General features: G+C 36.3%; 1 protein-coding gene and 1 long non-coding RNA gene across 10 annotated transcripts in view; one reads left to right on the top strand and one right to left on the bottom strand.

Moving 5' to 3' along the window:
• Nucleotides 1–22,974, bottom strand: part of PDE5A (phosphodiesterase 5A) — a 65,459-nt gene that overhangs the window by 22,603 nt on the left and 19,882 nt on the right. For 7 of the 8 annotated variants that reach the window (XR_014898104.1, XM_085323876.1, XM_085323879.1 and 4 more), the window contains exons 4-11: nucleotides 17,012–17,083; nucleotides 15,964–16,053; nucleotides 14,555–14,692; nucleotides 13,131–13,198; nucleotides 9,868–9,976; nucleotides 6,847–6,931; nucleotides 2,531–2,706; nucleotides 998–1,057 (exon numbers count right to left, since the gene is read on the bottom strand). Coding sequence is in view for 7 of the 8 variants with exons in the window: in XM_085323876.1 (XP_085180002.1) it covers nucleotides 998–1,057; nucleotides 2,531–2,706; nucleotides 6,847–6,931; nucleotides 9,868–9,976; nucleotides 13,131–13,198; nucleotides 14,555–14,692; nucleotides 15,964–16,053; nucleotides 17,012–17,083 (798 nt within the window). In the remaining variant the exon portion in view is untranslated. The remainder of the gene's footprint in view (nucleotides 1–997; nucleotides 1,058–2,530; nucleotides 2,707–6,846; nucleotides 6,932–9,867; nucleotides 9,977–13,130; nucleotides 13,199–14,554; nucleotides 14,693–15,963; nucleotides 16,054–17,011; nucleotides 17,084–22,974) is intronic. The other variant, XM_085323877.1, reaches the window with a different exon arrangement.
• The window catches only part of LOC146584900 (uncharacterized), a 78,780-nt gene that overhangs the window by 37,555 nt on the left and 18,251 nt on the right, over nucleotides 1–22,974 (top strand). The window lies entirely within an intron of this gene.

Raw genomic sequence — 22,974 nt, 5'->3', positions numbered from 1 at the left:
ACTCTATTTTGTGAATAAAAACATAGGCAAAGGAAAAAAAAAGGCCTCCAAAATCCTACATCTGAAAGGGTTCTGTTGTATACAGCAGTAAAGATGCAGTAAAGAGTGTGTTGTAGCATGTCAGTGCCTCTGTATTGGTGAGCAACAGCACTTCAGGACTGCAGTTCAAAATGCGTGTGATGCCAACCGTGTCAGAACTGGCACACACTAATCCCAATCTAGCTCATGATCAGTAGCCTTGCGCCTTGTTCTGTGGCACTTTGCCTTGTCCAGTCCTGTCCCACTGTGTCCTACTCAGCTTGTGGGTAGTCTGTGTCTGCCTTCCCCTCCGTCCCTCCCTCTCGTTGTCCTTACCACAACGATGATGCTATTCGCCCTGCACCTCCACTTCAACAGAGAGAACTGGAGAGAGCACAGACTATACTTTGAGCTACACTTGAAATCATAGCTGTAGTTACTCCCCTAAGGCAGTGGCTTTCTAAGTACAGAATTATGCATGAGCAGAACAGGACACTGCACAAAAATGTAACCACAAAAATGAAAATAATCATAGAATTAAYAATTAAATACGGAATTTCTGTGAAAAGCCATAAAGCTGCACTCATACTGTGGAAGCCTGAAAGGTACAAAAAATATAAAAAGTACAAAATTCAGACTTCAAAATCTTTCAGTATTTTTAATTGACACTAGTATTTCATCAGTCGGTATTGTCACTTTAATTCTTGAAAATGATAGGCAGTATTTATTTGTATTTCTGTTTTTCCTGTAGTTACAGCTCTCTGGCTAACTGTATCTCTCATTGTTGGCTTTGTCATATCTTGCTTTTGCTTGACATATTGATCCAAGTCAGGAACTGATCCGTTTAGGCTTCACTATAACTTTTATTTCTGAAAATATGATGCCTAACATGCAGAGGCACATGTGGGTAAAGAACTGCCTTTCATTGTTCCATCTACTAACAAAGTAGTTCTAGAGTAATAGTAAAAAATTCAATTACCGCTGTTACCTGCAGCTCCCTCGTTTCCTCCTCAGCAGCAGAAGCATGGTATGAGAGAACCTGCAGGAGGAGAAAAAGAACCCTTAGTACAAACAAAAGTGCAGTATCATGAAAAGTAGTGTTTTTTTTTCTAAAAGAGAAGTTGCAGTCTGCAGCTGCAGTCCTGCAATGCAATGCACTTACTGAAACCTAGTGTCGATTCAGGACCCCTACTGATTTTAAAGGAGCTCTCTAAAGGCATCTGGGGAGATATCTGCAGCTTTTACAAACCTCACAAAGCCTTCTTGAGCTAACTAGGCCAAGAAAATGTAAATAGTTTCTATAAATGAACAAAAAACTCTGATTTTCTCTTTGGAAAGTTTTCATGCCCCACTTTCAAAGACAAATAATTCAAGGAACAGCTATAATTATGGGCCTGACATTGTTGCCATAATAATCCTTTCAGGGGGTTATTCATACATGAAAGAGTTTTATCCTAGCTTAAACTTGGCAGAAAAATCTGAAAGAAAATATGTTTGTTTTAAATTAACAAAATAAATTCATATTTTTTAGCTGTGAGAATGAACAGGACATTGAAATGTTCTGAAGGTCTTTTTAGCATACATGCAACTAAAAAAATAGCTATTTCATGAAGAAGCCATTTTACATGTTAATCTGCAGTCTTTTTGTCATTATGGAACTTGTGTGTATGGCCTTCCCATATTATCTGTGATGTGTTATAGTAAAAGAATTGCTAATTTGTCACATAAACAAACAGCTCATCTTTTTTAAAGCACTGAAATTATTTTGACAATAATTTTAGCACCTTTTCATTTCATATGACTAAATACAAGTTTATTTGGGAGTTTTAATGTTTCTTTTAGAGGCTATAGGGTACATAGTCCACATTTTAGGAATTCTGGAAACACTCTGTTTACATAATGAATGTGAGGTGATCCAAAGTCTACAAATTTTTCACTTTCAGCTTCAAGTTATCATCTCTGACTAATTCAACTTCTTAGACCCTCTTCAGCCATTAAACTTAACAGTAACCAGTTCAAAGACAGAGAGCAGGTGATGTTCATCTTGATATGGTTTGATGAAGTCTTGAGAAAATTGCAGAAAACATACAGTAATGTTGCCATTACTCCACAAACAAGACTGAGCCAAAATCATCACAGAAGATAATGTCTCAGACAAGAAAAGGAAGCTCCTAATCCCCCAAACCATTTTTYTTCCTATGCAACAGAACAAATGAGTAATGTTGCCACCATGTAGCCTTGTGTAGACGAAAAGATGCATTTGGGTTCACCACTAAATACAATAAAGTTAAAATACAATACCAAATAAAATAGCATGCAGGCAAATATGGAAACAAGCAGAAAAATACAGTATTCCTGTGCAACTCGAGGGGCCAAATGCTGTTCTCATGTGAGAGAATGGTTTCAGTTCAGTATTCAAGTGAGTAACAACAGTTATGTGTAGAACAGACAAGGTATGGTGAAAATCAGAATCTATTGTGCCAATTAAGGACCACCTAGATTTTGAGCTCACCTCTAACGTCACCATCTGYTTGGCCATGGCTCTTTCTACAGCTTCATACATCTGTGTATTCTGGATTCCCAAGCCACAAAAGATGACAAATGCTTCCAGGAACTGTTCATCATTTCTGTTGAAAGCCTTGATGTTGCCTGAGTTTTCTTCCATCTTATTCACAAGCTGGCAAACCCCTAACCAGGATACCAAAATTAAAAGAAATAATATAGAGAATTGCCAAACTATCACCTTGTTATGTAAGTACATAATACAAAAATTAAGTTTAAGACTCTGTTTGGCCTGCAGTACAAATCAGCCCTACAGTACAAATAAACAGTTTATATAAAAGTGATAAATGAGAATGCTATAGAAYCCACTCCAAATTTTTTTTAGAATAATTTCACTGTATTACAGAATAAATACTTAAAATACTGTATGTTGTTTAGTAGACTCAAAAATATTTGTTAGGATTTATAAAACAAAAATGTCAGGCTTTACACACTAGATTATCTTGCAGAATTCTAGGGTACTTTTCATCTTGACTTTTATTATTAATTGTATTTTAGATTGATTTAATCCCAAAAGACAATTTGTCCTTTGGAGGCTAATTAAATTTTTGTAACCATGCCAGAAGAACATTTATGAAAGTCAAAACAGTGGTACACAGAGTTTTCACTTCCTTATTTGAGTCAGTACAGGATTTTTTTAAAAAATGAACTAAACAGAAAATAAAGTTGAGGCTCAAAGTTCAGTGCTGAGTCTATGAAGATGTGATTGAATTACAGCCTGCTCCAAAGTCTACTAGTCATGGAACAGCCTCCAGCTGAATTCAGCTTGTTACCATCAAGCTTTTTGATGTTTGTATTTGTTTATTTTGTGTTAATATTTCCTAATGATTCTGTTCAGTACCAGAATTTTCTGTGCATATGCCATTGAGGGGTCTGACATATAAGTTCTACTAACACTTGCTTCAGCTAAAATCCCTGGTACCATTTTRAACAAAGGAGAATTCACATATATACCTCACCTTAGCTTTCCCTAATGAAGTACAGTTTCTGATAAGAAATCAAAATGTGAATTAAAGCAGCTGCATTGCAAGTATGAAATGCCTGTGGGCAGAACTGCTGTGTGGATGATTGTTACCTTTAACCCAACTGTTTTTCCCCCCCACTTTCCACATTTTTGAGAATAAAACCTAACATTTTCTTTCCTGGTCAACTGCAAATAATTAGCCCAGTGAAAATCAGAGTTTCATTTGCTATAAATTGCAATTCCTTATCAATTTGTATACCATACGTATTTTATGAAGAACATTTTGCAGTAGAAACAGTAGTCTATTAAATATATTTGTAACCAATAAAAATGAAAGGGAAGATAACTATTTAGTATGATGTTTCCAGAACATTGTTACTAATTTTTGTATTTTCTTGCTTCAGCAAGATTTACATAGGTATACATGAACAGAATCTGAGTGCTTGCCTTTGGTACTTACAGTTTGCCACTATAAGGTCAGGGAGGCCAGATTTGCTTTCTGCTTACGGATAAGGAAGGAATTATAACAAATACTGTTTTATATCAGTATCAACAGTGAACGTAATCAGCATCTACTATAAGGTSTTGTCAGAGCTACCTTTTTTTTAAATAGAAATGTTTCTACCCTTTTAGCACTCTACATTTGTTTACTAAAATAGCCCTTCAAGCGTTTCATTAAAGGAAAAAAAAAAGTTTGAGGGATCACGTGTGATTCTTCCCTTTTAACAGAGTGTAGAAGTCTTAAGAGAAAAATGCTGCACACATGAAAACTCTGTTTTTAGAAGAATACTGGCCTTGAATGTACAAGCTTTAATGTGAAAATAAAAGAACACTATCCTGTTTCCAAGTATGTTCTGTTTTGGGAACTTGTTTTAGTATCAGATTCTGCTCTAAAGAGATCAGCTTTAGCTGTAAACTATTGGGGCAGGGACTATAATACCTGAATATTGCAAATAGAATTCTGAACTTCAGTGGACTGAGAGTAGTAGATTGATTGATAGTAAAAATACATAATTTCAGGGAAAAAGAATTCCCTAAGAACAAGATTAACTTTTTCCTAGGAAAAAAGAAGCTGACTTATTAAACTCTATAGGGCAGTCTCACTTTCAGATCTCTGTTTAGTCCTATTTATGAAAATACAATTATTTCCATAGCAACTGTGATGTAATAAATACAAGATTTAAGACCAAACAGAATAAGGCACAAGAGCAAATAAATTCTTAAAATACACAGCTTTGGAGTGCTTGTAAATTTCTCTTAAAAATGAAGATAACTACAGTAAATTTACTATGTAATATATATTAAAAAATACTCTTTAATTGAAACATTTTCCAAAAGCTTCCYCAAACCATTGAGGGATCCATACCTCAGGATTAAAGAAGCCCAAAATTCTTTTATTGGGACATACTTAAAAAACCACAGAAAGAGTCTATAAAGTTTTCACCAAATACCTGAAAAATGCACAAGTCAGGAGAATAAAAAAGCTTTTTTTCATCTCTCTTGCCAGTAAAATACGCTTGGTTGTGTTGTGGACAGCTTCTCCCCCCACCATCTGCCCTACCTTCACTCCCCAAATTCTGGTCTCAGGAATACTAATCTTAAAAATAAAAAAGGAGACCTATAATCTTCTTGAATATTATACAGTACACTAAAGGAACTTCTAGGTATTGTCCCCAAGACAACTTTTGCCCTGTTAAAGATCTGAACATTAGGTGGAGATTAGGAGATTTCGAAGAATATTTCCCACAAAAAGCCCACATAARTGGATAGCCTAACTGAAATTTTTAGTTTGAAGTTCCACAGCATATGATACCACTCTATGAGATCAGATGCAACTGTTTTATCAGTAGCTAACAACATAATGAAATATCTCTAGCTAGAGCTCCAACAGTTCAATCTTCATCTTTGTCTTGTGGGTCTGGTAGAATACTTAAAGTAATAAAAGATCTCACTGAAGAAGCCAGTATTAAAGGAAACTTCACAGAACTGTATTAGGTAGCAATGTTTGTCTGCTTTGAGTGTTGAAAAAAAAATCTGTCTTCATGAAAAGGGGCTTCATACTTCCTACAGACATTGATTAGACAGTACTGCCACAATTCTAAAGGATGATTACTTGAAGACTTGTAAAAAATGCATCCTTGGAACTCTGAAATGTTTCCTTGTCAATTTTCATGAAGATGAGGATGTTCAACTCATGCTGCTGTCTGAAAATCAGTACATTATATGTTCTATTTACTTGTGGAACTTACTGATGTCGGGAAACCAGTCTTACATTTATTCTATTCCTCCTAGGACAGGGAAGTCCTGGCAATTTTCAAAAAACTATCATCATCCCATTCTCTGAGGTGAATCTGAAACCCAGTAGAAGTCTTACAAGTTATTAAGCTTATTCTCTGAAGCATTATTAGGACTAGATCCTCAAAACTGTTTAGGTACATACTTATCTTTGAGGATCCAGACCACAGCTACCTAAGTATTTTTAGGAAATTAAAGAGAACAAGGCTTCTAAGTCTGCATAAGTCTGTAGGCTTTTGTGGACCTAAGTGATGTCAAATTACTTCTGAATTTTTTACCCCAGGAATCCAGTGGTCACTCTTTAATGTAGAAGAAAAACAGTGCTAGAGAAAGCAGAGGAGGCTCTACAGAAGGTATTTACACTAGGTAACTTTAGGCACCTATCTARTGTCTTAACGTGGGATTGTAGGCTCCCCATATAATCCACAGATAGAAGCAGGCACCTCCAAAGGGCAATTCACAGCATCAAAAGTGAACATCACTTCGCCTTCTAATGTATACGTCTTTTTGTAACGAAGTCTCATTTGAGGAAAGTGGCAATGTCTGGGCAGTTCAGCTTGCCTTCCCCAGCGCGAAACTTCCAGGTTGCAGTCACTGTTCCCTTACAGCCCAGCACTACAGACAGCTCAGGCCTGGAGAGCTTATTTGCTGGTACATATCTTTTCTGTCTTTTACTGCCTTTTAAAAGATGTGCACAAACAAGAGTGAAATCTTACCCTCTGAACAGATTTTCACCATTCTGAACAGGGAATGGTGAAAATAATTTTACTTACAGAACATTATCAAATGCAAAGAAGCTACAAAATCAGAGAAATATCATAGGGATATTTTAGACGGTAATTTGGTAAGCAGTTTACAGTGAAGGTTGCAGTGATCTTAGCTGAAAGCAAAATAATTAAGGATCTTTTCCCATGCTTTTAGATTCTATATTGCCAGGCTTTTACTGTGGAGCATGTGGCATGCTACTTCTATGAAATGTACGACTTGTTTTTTGTAAAGTTACCCACCTATCACCTTATTCTTTTTCCCATTTTTGATTGGTGTACACAGCAAACTCTTTATGTGTTGGCTTACATTTTCTGCATTGTCATTCTGTTAAACAAACAAAAAAATAAAGTTACAATTTTACAAACAAGTTTTAGCTCAAAGTGAAAAAACTGCAAGCTGAGATCTAAAATTGCTTGGTTTACATACTTTTTTTCCAGAGGAACTATGTTTTCAAAGAGTTTGCACATCTTYGGTCAGTAATAATAAACACTGTATTTGATACAAGCTTTGGTAAATAATAATACAGATGATGATAATCATTCAGTAGGAGTTTACAGTGATGTATGTCCATGTGCTAATCTGATAATAGATTCTTTCCTTAGAAGGTACCACTTTCATGAAAATGAGAGTTGTGCACGCATGCACTGTAAGAAACAGATTTCATAAAAGAAGAGTGGCTACCTGGCATTTTCCTAATCGTGTATTTAATGATACTAAAATTTTCAGCAGCCCTTTTGGTTTGTTTGAGATTCCTTGATTAAAGAGATATTTAATCCACCATGGCCATGAAATATGCCTTAGTGGAGATCAAAGTTATGATTCAAAGCATGCCTAGTTTTCTAAAAGGTCAACATTTCTGCAGTCTTTTCATTGCTGTCAGTTTATCTCATGCTCCAAGTGAAGGAAATTGAATTTATTTAGGGAAGGGGAGGGAAGGGTGGAACAAAAAGACAATATATCTTTTTCAAATATCTAGTGAGAGAAGTCCTCAGTTCTTTTCTGTTGCACTTAGTCCTGGAGTAACATGGCAGTTGCTAAGAGATAAATATGGTCCACTCTCTGATTGTATGTAAAGAAAAAAAAAAAAAAAAAAAAAAACATATACACAGTAATATTTCAGATCCAAAGATTGTTTGTTTGGTTTTTTTTAGTATTGCTGCTTTAATATGTTAATATGTGGTGCTGTGCAAGTGGTTGGAGATTGTTTCTCTGCAGGCATTGCACAAATGCTTATAATGGGAGAGGGGAAGCAGGATTTTTTGGAGAAAATTTGAAAGATTTACATCATGTCAGATTCTTCATATGACTCCAGAGACTTAATAAGTAGTAGCTTATTAGCAAGATAATAGATGAAATAACTGACAAGTAGAATTTCCTGGTTTCTGAACTGTGGTCTTGAAAGACACACCTGTGAAATTAGCTGTAAAAAAAGGAGGAAAATCTGCATCTGTTGCTAGACCTCTCCTGCAAGGTCAGCTGAGAAACAGCGAAGTCAAACTTGCATGAAAACTGGTTTATGGCTACTGTGAGTAGAACCTGCTGTTTCATAGTAAAGTTCATTGTAATTCAAATTTAGCTTGGTTGTAGATAAGACCACAGTGCAKAGTGCTTAAAAAAATGCCTGACCCAGTATTAATGAACAGGAAGGAGACCAAACAACAGCAGGAGTAAATGGCTAAAAGAGCCAATATAGATATTCAAACTTTGTCTACGCTGCACTAATTTTGTTGATTCARGGAAGAACTTGTGCACACGAGTGCTAAGGCTTAGCATGTGGCTTCTGTATTGTCACTGTAGGTAGCCTGAACCTGAGATGGGCAAGAACAGGCCTCCACCATGGAAGAAATAAGCTGTCTGGTCTGCCTCATATCACTGCATCAGTGGTTGAGGCCACCAAAGCAGCTAAAAAGCACCAGAGTGTGTTCATAAAGCGAGTAAGGATGTCATGGAGTGCTTTAAAAAAAGAGGCAACCCAGGGTTTTGGGGCACCAGGTACATCTTGAATTTCCCTCATGTTAGGGTACTTCAGCTTTCAGCAGCCTTGAAACTGCCTCTGCACAGTGGTGGAGATGCAGCCACAGGGACTGCATTGACAAAGGGAAAGGCTTTTGTATGAAATGACTCTCAAGGTATTTTTTCCATTTTAAAATGTCTTCAAATAGTCATCTATTTCTTTATTGATACAATAGAGTACATCCATCTGATTCTGTTTTTTCTTCTACTCTTCCAATTGAGATAGCGTTGGGCCTTATACTGTGAAGTGCTGAGCTCTCAATTGCTGCATCGCTCAGTCCTTCATAGAATCCTACTCCAGAACAGCAGTGAAACCTCGCACACAGAAAAAGTGAAGCAACTCAGCTCACCAGTGTGAGCCTGCCCCTCCTTTCCACTTACTGAAACAGTCACACTGAACATTGTACTTCCTGACCTTCCCATTGCTCAACTCTGAATGGGTTTGGTAAGCTGTTTGGTAAAAACTTATCTGGTCCCATAATACCTCCTCCTTCCTCTTACTAGCCTCTACCTGAGCCCCTCAGGCTTAAGCATGAGAGAGGTTTAAATATAATAAGAAGAGCAGATACTGTTCTTAGTTTCTTCATTGACAGAAAAATAGTTAGAAGTTTGGTTTTTGTTGACCAAACTTTGGTTTTTGTTGACAATGATTTTAAAAGACAACATGACTTCAGTCAGAATCTTGCCAAGTGACCTTCCCTCCCAACTCTCCCCTATCTGTCTGTGGGTCACCATACCACAAGCTGACACTGCTTAATGAAGCGTGAAGCATAATCTGCCAAAGAAACGTGAAGCTGTTCCTTCAAAACAGCAGAGAATCTGCATCCAYAACATTAGTCTTTGCCAGAGCAAGAGGGAAAGGAGGGAATGAACGGGAGGTAACTTCCGAGACCCTCCCAACAACCGCAATAAACTACAGAGGATTACTTTGAAAACCTCCAGCTGTTCTTCACTCAGATGCTTTCCTTAGAATATACTGCTACCTCTCAACCTTGCAGTGTGAATTGATTGACAGACAAATRTTAGGCCTTTTTAATAAAGGCTATTGGGAGAAAACCCTCTGCTGGTCACCTTGCTCACTCTGTTTGAGTATTGTATTATTTGCACATTGATAATGAACATTGAAAAAACTCTGCCTTCCAATTAACAAAACAGGAATAATGAAGGGAAAGCAAAAAAGACTGGAGATAAAAAACAGAAAAATATTTTCCATTTCTGAATTTCAAACCTAAGCGTATTTTACTTACTGTCCAGGGAAATCTTCTATCTTTGCAGACATCTGGGATATTGAGGGGCTGCATTGTATTCTTGACATATTCAGCATACATATAATTGATTTTGTTTGTATCATAGTCTCTGAAAGACAGAACATTCCTATTACATGTGTCATATGACAATAGGTTGTATCATTATGCAAAGTAGGTAATTGTAAAAATTTTTCCAGTATAAACCAACAAAAAATATAATCAATATCTATTATAATGGAGCTGATTTCAAATCCTGTCTCCTAATCTAGCTGTCATCAGCATTCCATCACAAAACTGCTACACCATTTCTTTAACTTTCTAAAATGCTAAGTAAGTCAGAAACACCAAACTTAAAAAATTATCAAATGAGTACAGCTTATGTAGATGAAGGATAATTAATGAACAAAAGTGTTCACAGTGAAATAAACAGAACTTTTTAAAAATAATATTCCTTCACAAATCTGGGACACTTGAAAAATCACTACCAGGTAAAATTCACCGAATGCAGCTGGTAACATTGTGAATTTTCCGATTCTAAGTTCATTTCAAATGTGTTCTGAAAGTAAATTTGTGATCAGTTGCATGGGGATCATATTACTGAAATAGAATTTCTGATTTTCCAAATGAGGTCATAAAAAATCATTACAAAATCAATCATTTCTCTCCTAATTTTATAGCCATGATTTATTTAATTTAGGCATTTTAATTCTGTTGACCCCTTCGCCTGTTTTGGAGGAATACACATGTCTTCATATGTGCTTATTCACAAGTCTCTGCAGTTTCCCTCTGATACTGGATTTGACTCTAGTTATCCTTCTGCTGTAAATGCATATCCAAGGGATGTTCGCAGTACTGGGGGAAGGGAATTGTTCTTTATTTAACTTGGTTATACATGGCGACACCTCACAATTCTGAAAACCCATCTGATTTGGAATTTGATTCAGGGTCCTTGATTATATAATCAGCCARAAGTTTTATCTTGTAAGTAATACTTCCCATCTGATCTGTGTCATTATACTTCTGTCTCCCCAAACCTGTGACCTTAGAACATAGCAGAAGTTTAACTCCAATGGCTGAATCATAATACAGTCCTTAGTATACGGCAGCAAGCAACTGTGCTGTCTGTGCTGAACAAGAGTCAGATATACAATTAATTGCAAGCCAGCATTCCCTCCCTATCAGTTGTGAGAAATAATTTACTAATGGCCCATAAAAGCAGTAAATTAGACTTGGAGTGCATTAACTAGTAAGCGTGAAAGGAATAATGAATAGTATCCCCATAGTATGGAGGAGGAAGTAAACAGAAAATTTCCCTTTTATCCTGTGATCTTACTATCCTTTGTACCTCTATACCTTCTGATTTCATGTTGTCTAAGATCATAACAGAGCTCAACAGTTTTCACTTGCTTATGCTACACTCTTTGGACTTAATTTCCAAATATGTGTAGTTAAATTTCCCATAGGAAATGTTCCCTGCAAAAAAAGCCCAATGGATACAAAAATCTCTGTTTTCTTTCTGGACACTACATATGCAGTAGTGCACTTTATATGCAGCTATGTATCACTCTTTTGATATTATTTGAAAGAACAGCTTTTAATGACAGAAAAAAGCATTGGTGCCAGTCATTTTCAGAATTTAAATACGGCAGCTCAGACTAAATATGGAAACTATTTAGTTTGCATATTTGAATCCAACTATTTCTACTTCTTTCCTTTCCTCCCAATTGAAATTCTTGATGGCTTCTTGAAGACAACTGAAAGTTAGAAGTTCAGGACTTTATTCCTGATTCAGTTGATCATGTTTTTTAACTCTGTTTCCCTAGCTATAAAATGAAAATAATGCTTATCCTTCATTATAAAGTACTTTATAAAATGTTGTTAAAAGTCACAAATAGAAAGTGTTAATATCATGATTAGTATCTACTAAAGTGGATACTTTCCAATAGATAGCAGTCTACCAGATTTGTTAGAGATGAATTCTAGACAAGCCCACAAAATTAATTTTCACTTTTTATACACCTCGAAGGCTTAGTCTTGAAATGCATTTATTATTTTATTGTTAGATCTTCTCCGAGCTGTGATCTTAAAGAAGATTAGGCAAATAGGTAACTTCAGCTATATGACAGGCCACTAATTTGTTCAATCTTTGTTCAGTCTATGTTGGTACCAATGTTTCAGAACTTTCCAAGTTCAGATCTGTATTTTATAAGCTCTTTATGGCAAGGATGTTTATTTGTGCATTTGCACAATACCTACTGCAAAGGGGCTGACCCCTTGTCTGGAGGTTTTGAGTACTGGCTTACTGCGTTATTGTTTTTATTAACAACAGCAAGAGTAAGCATGTTAAACCAGAAGGCTGTTATTCAAAGCATATAAGCAGAGCTCAAAATCCAACTAGGAGCCTTAGGTTATAAATTACTATGAACATGGAAGTCTTAAACCCAAAATAATTTTCTGTATCTTAAATTTAGCCCCAAGATTTATTTTGCTTTACCAGATTATTTTTATGATTTAAAGCCTTGCTCAAGAATCTGCGTGGAAGTCCATTCTATCTAAATATCACACTGGTAATGTTTTTGTAAGGGCTCTGTAACTGATACTTGACATTAGATATGTGAAATAAAGGGAGTACCTAATCGTATAGAGTTGCTTAGTTAACAAACGACTTCCCTTCTCTCTTCCATGGCACAGTCAAATCAGGGCAGTACATGAGCAATGGAGTGAGAAAGAGGGAGTTTTTCTTCTCTGTCCCAATTCCTTGCAAATAAAGTTACATTACTATGTTGGATTTTCCATTTTGCCTAGCTTGTATTTAAGGGAGCATCAGGAGTTGCTGGAAGTGTGCTGAGTGCTTTTGCGTTCTTCTTCAGGAAAAAAAGTATGTGTTTTTTTAAACTGTTTTGTGTTACCACCATCTAATACAGTTAATTAAAAAGCAGAAAAGAAAAAGAGATAATTACAGAAATTAAATGCAGTATAAAAAAATAGAACTACAAAACTAAGACTTTTATGGATACTGAGACCTGCCAGAGAGAAAAGAATATACCTTATTTTCCTATTCTGCTCTCAGTGTGACCTGTTTAAGGCAATAGAAGTTATATACATATATTTCAGGGCCAAGCCTGCTCCATAGCAAATAGTGATAATACATGATACTAAGAAACTTAGAAAAAATAATTATTTTTTCATAAGAAAGAACCTTAAAATTCTAATTTCTTCAACATGCTCCCAAAATGAACCAAAATTTGAATAAATCGTTTTACCTCTTGAGATTTTCAGCTGAATCTTCTAATTCCTCAGATTCCATGTGAAAAACACTACAAAATGAATCCTGAAATACAAAGAGGATTTTTTCAATACAGGGTTGTGGTTGTAAGAAGTTATAGCAGTAATTGTGGAAAAAAAAAAGCCTGTTGCAATCATCTACTCCTAATCTGTAATAAGGGCAAGTATAAAATTATCTAATTGTGTTTCACATCTAGTGTCAACAGATCAGGATTGTACCTCAAAAATATCTTAAAATGCATCTTTAAATATCATTGAAGTCTCTTGAATCTCTGCTTACTGATCATTCACTCTAAGAAATGCCAGTATTTATAAGCTGTGCTATATTTATCWGTTAGCATAGAACTTCCATATTTTAACATTCATCCAGTTCCAGAACAGGAGTGCATACTTTCTGCTTTACTTGGACAGGCTGGGACATCAGAGCCTTTTAAACTTATTGACAGGTCTCTTTGTTGCTTTTCATGTAGCTTTTTTTTTTTTTCCTATATTTAGACTTCTCAAATATTAAGAAATGAGATTCTGTCTGTACTAAAGATTAAAACTACAGACCAGAAACTAGGTTCTGGAGTTTAACTAACCTGCACAGACTGTGTGTGTGAATACAAAAATTAAGTAAATTCTCCTGTATTCTTGTGATGCAGGAGTGTGTGCTTGTATGCAGGAGTGATGTGGTGATGGCAGATAAACATAAGTGAAGACGAAGGCTATGTCTGTGCTACAGGACATGCAAACACTACCTCGCTTCCAGATCTTAGTACACTCATACCCCTAAAGAGTAGTAAAACTAGGAATGCCAGTACAAAACTGAGGCACACAATATCCTGCTCGGCATTCYGTAGCCTGTTTTCAATAGGCAAGAAATGGAGGTGGAAAGGAGCTGTGCTTTGTTCCAGTGAGCCAGGATCTTGGGACACTCCGTGATTCTGTTTAGATACTCCCTGTGTAGATATACCCAAGAAAGAAAAAATGCAGTCAAGAGTGCTTCTGCACAGCAAGTAAAGGCCGCATTGTTTTCCTTCCAGCCTTTTCTGYTTTTCCTTCCTACAACAGTAGCCAAGAAAACAAGTTATACAAGAGTTCTACGTTCAAGACCTTTGCCATAAGAGAACCACAATACCAACTGGYGGGAGTGGGGAACAGCCATGTGGAGAACTTAAAGTCTTACTTTACCAACAGGCAATGCAAAATGACTACATAAATAGCAGAGTATAGTCTACCCAAAGACCTAGCCTCCCAAATCAACATCTAACCTGAATGAGTCTATAAAAGCAAAGGCAGAGCAGGCAAAGGCAACAGAACATACTCCGGGTGTGAAATGCTACTGAATGAAAATGGAGGAAGCCCATACTGGTCCCAGGGATAAGCACTTCCATCTTTAAATAAAAAAAAACATACTCACAGTACAATCTTCATCCACTATAAAAATGGTGCACCTCTGCACTTGCATAAAAGATATTATAGTGGCAGCTATCTTCTTCAAAATTACTTCCAAAGATTGCTGCTCTTCAAAAATCAGGCTGGCAAGATCAAGAAGCACCTGCAAAAAAAGCCATTTGTGACATTTTGGCAAATCGTGATGTAAGCAATAATTACAATGACTAGTTTCTTTGATTCTTCCCTTCTTCCTAAATCAAGGAAGTCAACATGTACTCACATGACAAAAATTTAAGTTTTGGCTATCATACAGACTGCAAGGTAAAAATCATTAATAGTCGGTATGACACCCTTGATAGAAGAAACAGTATAGTTAGGTGTCTCTGTTTCTAATGAAAGGGACAGAATAGACTTAAGCTCTAATAGTTCAGTGAGCTAATGAATTCTTCAGATAAAACTTGTGAAATCCAGAGAGCATGCATAATTTGCCCTTTAGCAAACCCAGTAGGTTTCAATGGCTGATGTGTGTATTTTGAAAATACCAAAAAGGATACTTAAATGACTTAAAACTTTTGAAGATAATAATTATCTGTTGCAATTCTGGCAGATCCTTGTGAACTTCTTTGGTGAAAACACCATTTTGATGCAGTTTACCGTATGGAAAAGCTGCTGCTGAGGGACTTCTCAGCTGTGATCAACTTATATTCCATTTTTCCTCACAAGAAGCATGGAATCAATTTGAAAACCTTGTCCAAATTTCTACCAGTTTACTAACACTGATAGTCACTTGGTAACTCAAACCTACCAGAAAATTTTAAAACAACTACTGCCTAGTTATTTCTCTAAAACGTTTTATACTGAGTTTGGTAGATATATTCTATCCATAAAGGTTATATTCTATGCACAAATAACCTACGAGTAATATAGACAGAAGCAAATACAATATAGCAAAATAGCAAATACAATACAATACACTCATCAGTAGGAGATTTAGTTTTGTATCCTATCATTACTGAAAATATTATAAGTGACTGTTTACAGGTGTAGAAGACTAAATTAGCAAATCTGCTATTCYGTAAAGCTAATTTTATCTGAAATTTTTGGAGTACTTAAGCTTCCAGCTGTATAATATATACAATGAGCCACAGGATGACTTCAGGCAATATCTAGTATTTTGGAATGGAATTAACTTATTGATAGTTCACTTTAGCTTCTTTCTCTTCACAATCTACTTCTCACAGACCAACCTGGAATGTGCCCAGCCACTTCTCAGTGCAATTAGTTAGGGCTTTTATCAGAGATACACAGGATTCAAGTAGAGTAATTAMAAACAGCCAGGGAATAACTACCATATAAGAAATACCAGGAGCAGGCACTAATTACTACTTAGCTGTCATAATTGATCTATTCTTGGGACAAACCTGTTGGCCATACCTGATTACGTCTGTTTTCAAGCAAAGATGTCTCATACAACTGAGCGTTGTGAAGAACAATGCCACAAAATGCCAGATAAGCAGCAAAATCCTAAAGACAAACATCAACATCTTAGCTGTATTCTAAGACAAGCTACTGCAATTTTTTCTTGTTTTCACTTTGAAGTATTGATTCATTTTTTAAGTTTATTTTGGCTAATCACACATTCAGGATTTTTCAGTTAGACTTAACATATTGCTTAAAAGTATGAGAGGAATAAGAAGCAACACAGAGGAATCAACTCATTGTGTGACAACACAGATTTTACCTAGAAGAACTGAATTTAGACAATCTCCTGGAAATTCAATCTCTTAGAAAGTAGAAATAAAATTCTGCTAACATAGCAAAGCCACAAGTTCTTTCCTGTTTGGAATTGGATTAATTCTGCTATCTTGCAGATACTCATTATGCGTTCTGTTTTAGAGGGGAAAATTTTAAAAGGGAAATACTGATTTGTTTGTTCCTGCGGATTACGGCAGTTTCTTCAACCTGAGTCCAACCTCTCTTGCTATGCCAGTCCAAATGTGAATCTAGCAATGTTTGGAAAGTAACTGCAGTGTGAGAGTTAGACATTAAGGTGTTTTCTGCACTTCTGGTTATTTCATATATGTTTTGTTTATCATTTATCCAAAGATTTTTTTTAAATTACTAGGTAAAGTTTAATATTCAAAATATGTATTGTTGGGGATGCCAAGAGACTTAAAATAACTTCATAAAAAATGATGTCATCTATTAAAAGCTAAGAAACTGATTTACAATACATTTCAGTAGTGTTTCCGTGATGTATGACAGGTATCATGCTGATCCAGAAATTAAACCATTTCTTACCTGCATTTCTCATGACCTCATAAAGCAAGAAATTTACAACCTAACTAGTAATTCTATGTTTTTCAGAGGTGTTTAATTTGTGGTAACTTCTAACCTTCTAATTAGTATGAAAAATAAAAAGAAAGCCACCCCTCTTCCCCTGTGAGAGTAGGATAGAGACATTAATGTTCATCTTTCATACCTTTTCATCTTGTTCAGTGAAGGTCCCACCAATTCCAGATTTCTTATTGATAGCTTGAGCCACACCAACAACCTAGGATATTCAAAACAGAGTAATTAGATAATTTTTAGGAGTCTCTCTCTGGATTCTATTTATAGGCATATTTATGGAAGACAATAATTGATCGTTACAGGTATATTTTTGTTTGACTTGGAAAAGAAGATATTTAAACCCAGTTTTTCAAATTTACTCGTATGTCAAATTGCTGAGCACAAAACTATTAAAAAAATAAAGGCGTAAGTCTGGGATGTTTTTGAGAAGAGGGGTTGATTTCATCTAAAATTTATTCTATAATCTACCACAATCATTTCCCAGAAGGGCAGCAACAGTTTATGCTTCTGCAATCATAAGCCAGACAATGCAACAGCTCTCGCTAACATTCCCGTGCTTTGGGGCATACAAAATGCCCTTCCCACTAGATCTGACAAAGTTTCCGTAACACAGCCTCCTTACTGGAGCTCAGCACAGGGTCCAGAGTTGGGCTCTAGCAATCTTTCTGTATTGTGTGAAACCAATCACATACAATTTTTCAGCAGGATAGAAATCYTGTACACAAGTTCTGTTCTGACAGACTCAAGTTTATTACTCAAATAAAGGATTTTTTTAAAGGTAGGCTTTTACTAAAACCACAGTAAACCAGCACTGAGAAGAGATGTTTTATTATGCTTCAGCTGAGTACTTAGACTGTCGTCTTGCCATGGTGTGCTGACATCTCACTATTTTTAATTGTTTCACCTTCAGGAAGAAATTCAGGAGGTAGTAAAGAAGCATGCAGGTAAAAAAGTTAAGGGTAAAAAAGTGGTTCACAGGTCTTGCAGGACACCTCTGATGGGTCTAAGAAGCAAACTCATATGCCCTGATCAATATTAGTGGCCTTTTTATTAAACAGTTCTTTTTGCACCTGCCACACTGCTGAAATCCTAACTTTCAAGTGGGCTATGTATTAAGATGACCATTCAAGTGGGCTATGTGTTAAGATAGCCAGCCAATTGACTTAATAAAATAAGGCTGCCCACTTAACTAAATCAGTGCACAGATGGTACCAAGGAGTGTTTACTTGAACTAGAAAAAAAATCTACAAATATTTTTAAAATAATTATAAAGACATCAACAGCTCCATTTACTATCAGAATGACTTTCTCTTTTGGATGGTCTCCTTCCGCATTTGAACAAAAGAAAAAGGAATCAAATATTAACACAAGCCAGATTACGCACTGAGTCTTATTYTTATAAAGTTTTGACTAAATTGTGTTAAATTCCTAGCTGATGCTTTTTAGTATAAGAATAATCTGTGATAAAATTTGATGTCAAGTTTCTAGACATAATTCTATGAATTGTGAGATTAAAACAAAATTTCTTACCAGACAGAAAACAATCCTGGAAGGACAGTCAAAGTCCAAACTTTCGGTGTTTTTGCAACCTTTTACACAGAGAATGGTAAGCCAGTAAATGTGATTTCTTGATACAGGATGTTGGTTTAGATTTAAAAGAAATTTAAAATGAATGTGAGAGAACAACACAGCTCTTTAAGCATGAYGTTTTTGTTACTGCTGATCTTTGTGGAGTTCAATTCTGCATGCTGGTGAGAGCTCCCAGGAAACCATCTGTCTTGCAAACAGCAAAAACTCCTTTAAAAGATAAAATTGGAATTCTTATCTTTGCTTGGTACTGATTCCAATTTCTAATGCAGGCTATAATTTTTAAGTTTGAGGAGAAAGGAAATTGGATGGTTGCCTTGGACTTGCTCTTTCTCCATCCTCTTGTGACCAGTTTTAAGACTTACATTTTATATATGCAACACAGTTTGGGGGAGAATGGAGGGGAACCTTGGATCTATTTCAGAGCCCAAGGAAACAAGAGAATTTAAAGAGACCTTCACAGGAACCACTGTTAAGATAGAGAACATATCTTAAAAATTCTTTCACTAGGATAGTATTTCTTTAGATGTCCACTGCACTTATTCAAGCAATCTGTGTGCTGGCTGTGACCATTCCATCCTGTAAACTAGGTTAAACTTCTGGATCCTGCAGTTACACTTATACTTACTGCACTTATCCTTGTGTTCACATTTTTGTATTCTTCCAAGTCATAAACTTAACCTTGTAATTTCATACCACATTAAAATTAGAAGGGACTGAGAAGGAGATGGGGCAAACAGGTTAATTTCAGTGGGGATACTCCTGACTTTCACTATAAATAACGTGAAAATGAGAGGTTTTCAAACTCAAATATTTTGTCATTTCATTAAAAAGCATAATTATTTTTATTATTACACTATTTATTATTACCAATTACTCCTGTCTTCTATTTAATCAAATTGTTACTATCATAAATGTTTCTCTCTGTTGCATAAGCATCTCCTAGATTATTGGAGCTCAAGGCCCTAGCCCTTGCCTGGTAGAATTCAGTATGTTTCCACTCCTTTTGAGACAGCATTGCAAATTTGACTTTAGGCTTAAGAGAACTGGAGAAGATACAGTTTCCTTGACTTGTCAAGGCAACCCCCCCCCCCCTTATAGCTGTTAATGGATAATGATACGTTTCTTTAAATGAGAGCAATAATAGGAGCTGTAAAGCGGCTAATTCAACTTCATTTTATGAGTGTAGATGATAAAAGGAGATGGCTTTCTGAGGAAGGTGCCAAGTGGAGGGCAGGTACTGCTGCCCACAACTGAAGCTCAGTTTGTGGCATGAAGCTGAGCAGCTCCTAGCAGCACCTGGGATGGACTTAGGCAGAGCTGAGAGGGATGGGTAGCAGCAGAGCAGGAGGGAAGGGAGGGAGGCTGGAATCTGGGAGGAGCTGGGGGTCACTCACTAGCATTAACACTACATAATTACACTTCATTACAATTACACAAGTTAAATCTGTGTAAATAGCTGGATCTYATCTACTGCTAAGCTAATAAATCCACAGTGTCATAAACTCAGAGGCTAGAAATTATTAACACAGATGAAGACCCCTTAGTTGATTACAATAATGAAAGACTACACGGTAAGAGACCCTAAAGTATACGTAAAGCTTTTTATTTTTTTCAGAATTTTGGGCACCTTTATAACAAAGCACTGATAAAGCTGTAAGGAGCTTGCATCGTTTGATGCAAATGAAAAGTGTAAATGCCAGTATTTTTTGTCTTGCTTTTTTGAATTAACAGTATCAAAAGAAAAACCATGGTGTGCATGTATAAAATGCTGTACACAGCTGTTAATCATTACATTTATAATTGCTAAATTGAAGAAGGGCTTAGAAATAGTTTTATTTTTGCAACGAAAAAGACAATTCAACACTTTCTCACATTAGCCTCCCAAAATACTGGTGTTACAAGTAAGGTTATTGTTCCACAGTGTGAACCGCTGCCAACTACAGGCTCAAAAATATTTATCTGAAATAAAGCTTGACTATCAGGTCCATTCCATACAACACAGTTCTCCCTACAGTCAAACTCTTGTTAACCTAAGTGAGAAGTATTTCTTATCCAGTGAACGTTCTCCCTGTAATAGCAATGTACAACTTGGCTCATATGCTTCGACAGTAGACTTCAAATAGTAAGCAAATTCCTTGAGCAGTTTATATGCTTTTATGTTAGCCTACATGGGCAGAGACTAATGGTTAGGTCTTTTCTCACACTGTCTGTCCTCTGGTTTTGGGTTGGGTTTTTTTTAAGCTTTGAACCATTGTGAGCTAAAACAATTTGAATGAGGTCAGAGGCTCTTTAAGGCTCTAAAAGGTGAGCACTTGTCTCCTGTAAACACTTCCCCTCCATGAAAGGAAACCTTGTAGTGGTTAAAAAAGCTATGAGGAAACAGTAAAAAGACCCTATTAATACAGAGACTATTTAGCTTCCCTTCATTAGCACTGCAGCTTTCTCTGACATTAACAAAGACACGCATACCACGGGAAATGATCAGTTTTGAATCCAATAAAAGGCTTTAACAGAAGGGAGAGGGAGGAATAAGGAGAATTAAACTGTTGAGAATCCATTGTTTTCCCAATGATGGTAAAACTTCTACACAGATGACAACCCTTTTTCATTTGGTTCAGTGACATGCTAAGCTTTTAAAGATATCTTAGTGGTATGTGTTATTTCTTCATATAAAATAACTGTTTTGGAAACCACATTGGTCCAAATTCTGACCTCATTTATACCAGTATAAATTCCAGTGAACTTCATTAAATTCTGTATAATCTGGTATAGAGACAGTAATGAGAAAAACCTCAGACAGGTATTATTTAGCCATTGGAGTTATACTGGCAACCAGGTAATTAGGGGAAGATGTAGAAAACTCAAGAGGATCAGTTCCTGTTACTGAAGTAATTATGCAACTAGGACAGACGTAAATCATAGGGTAGCATTTTAGGTCGTGGAGAACATAGGTCTGCATTTTAGAGAGTTCTAAGCACCGTATGAATCCAAAACAATTTTTAGAACTTAACATAAACAAATCTGAAATCACATAGGGCTGATCTCCAGCTGGGGAGTTTTGTTTGCACAGGGTAAAATTTGATTCAAGGGTGACTGCAACTGCCGTGAGCTTAGCAGCACAGGAATCTTGTTAGGAGAGCAGGTGCATTGAAAGTGTGAAATCTTTGTGGCAACAACCACAAAGATGACACAGCTGCATCTCTGAGATGAAGCAGATTCTCTGTAAACCTTGAAGAATGCTGTAAAAGGCAACAGTCCACCCAAACACTTATTAATGAAAGCACTCCTGCAGTCTATTATAAGTTTGTCTTTTTTTAAAAAAAAAAAAAGTCACAATATTTTGCTTTTCCTTAACAAGCAGACAATGTGTGAATCTTGTTGAAAGTTGACTCCTGTAGCCATAAACCAAAAATACTTGTGCTTTGATTTCTTGTCACTCTCTTAATATGCCTATGGAATTATCCTATATACTTTTTGTCACCTAAGGCAAAATGAGTAGGTAAGAAAGGGGTTAAAAACAGCCATGAAACTGAGTGGTGGCTAGAAGCAGTTAAGGAAKGATTGAGGACTGAAAGCAACCAAGACTAAGGGAGTGTAAGGATTGAAATAATTAGTGTCTCCATATACTAGAATACCTTTAAGTTTACGGCCAGATTCCTAAAGTAGCCAGTGACCTGCTGTGCTGAATGTTACTAACTCTCTTTTCATGAGCCCTGCTCCCAGTCTTACTCTGTAGGTAGGAGAGAAGATAGCAGAAGGTTGTATATATGTATATATACCAGTTCTGTGCAGCTCCTAACAAGGTCTTTTATCCAGATTGATGTATTAGAAGTGCATAAGGGGTAGGTGGAGAGGGACAAGCTACAGGTAAAAGACCAGCCTTGGTCCAGCTTCCTTTAAAATCAGCAGAAAAGTTTCCCTTGGATCAGAAACCAAACACTTTGTCAGTTACTATCCAGTTCACATAGGACAGGCATACCACAAATACAAAAAGCAATCCTGATAATGGAAATTGTTTGTTCTCTTATTATTAGTCCCCCAAAAGAGGCTAAAAAGTTACTAAGCCTAGAAACTGAGTCACCATCTCTACCTGTTCTACCATGTCAAAACACAGCTGTCCTAGTAGTACTCTCTCTGTCAGCATCGGCAATCTGCCCGTGCTGCTAGTTGTTCTGTAACCTTTCTTCTTCAGCTGTATCAGTTATTCCATTTAATAAAACCTGATCCACATTACAAAGAGAGATTTCTTCTAATTATCAGAGGCTGACTCCTACCTCTAAAAGTAGCAGGTGACCTGCAGKGTTTCCCTATGGATGATGGCTGTGCTCTGACTTTTATCTGAATTGTTTCATGCTACGTTTTTTGTATTTTAAGATTATGAGCTTAAATCTGTGAAAGTTATCTCAGCTCTACAGGCASTTAGCTCCCTTTTTTGCTTGTTTTTCCTTTAGCTGACTTTGGAATATGATTTTACTTCCTGAGAAGGTTTATGAGTCAGTAAAA

Source organism: Rhea americana, unplaced genomic scaffold (genome assembly GCF_003343005.1).
Source record: "Rhea americana isolate MKP2758 unplaced genomic scaffold, rheAme1 scaffold_89, whole genome shotgun sequence".
In the NCBI taxonomy this organism is placed as follows: domain Eukaryota; kingdom Metazoa; phylum Chordata; class Aves; order Rheiformes; family Rheidae; genus Rhea; species Rhea americana.
This window is presented reverse-complemented; position numbering and strand designations above follow the sequence as displayed.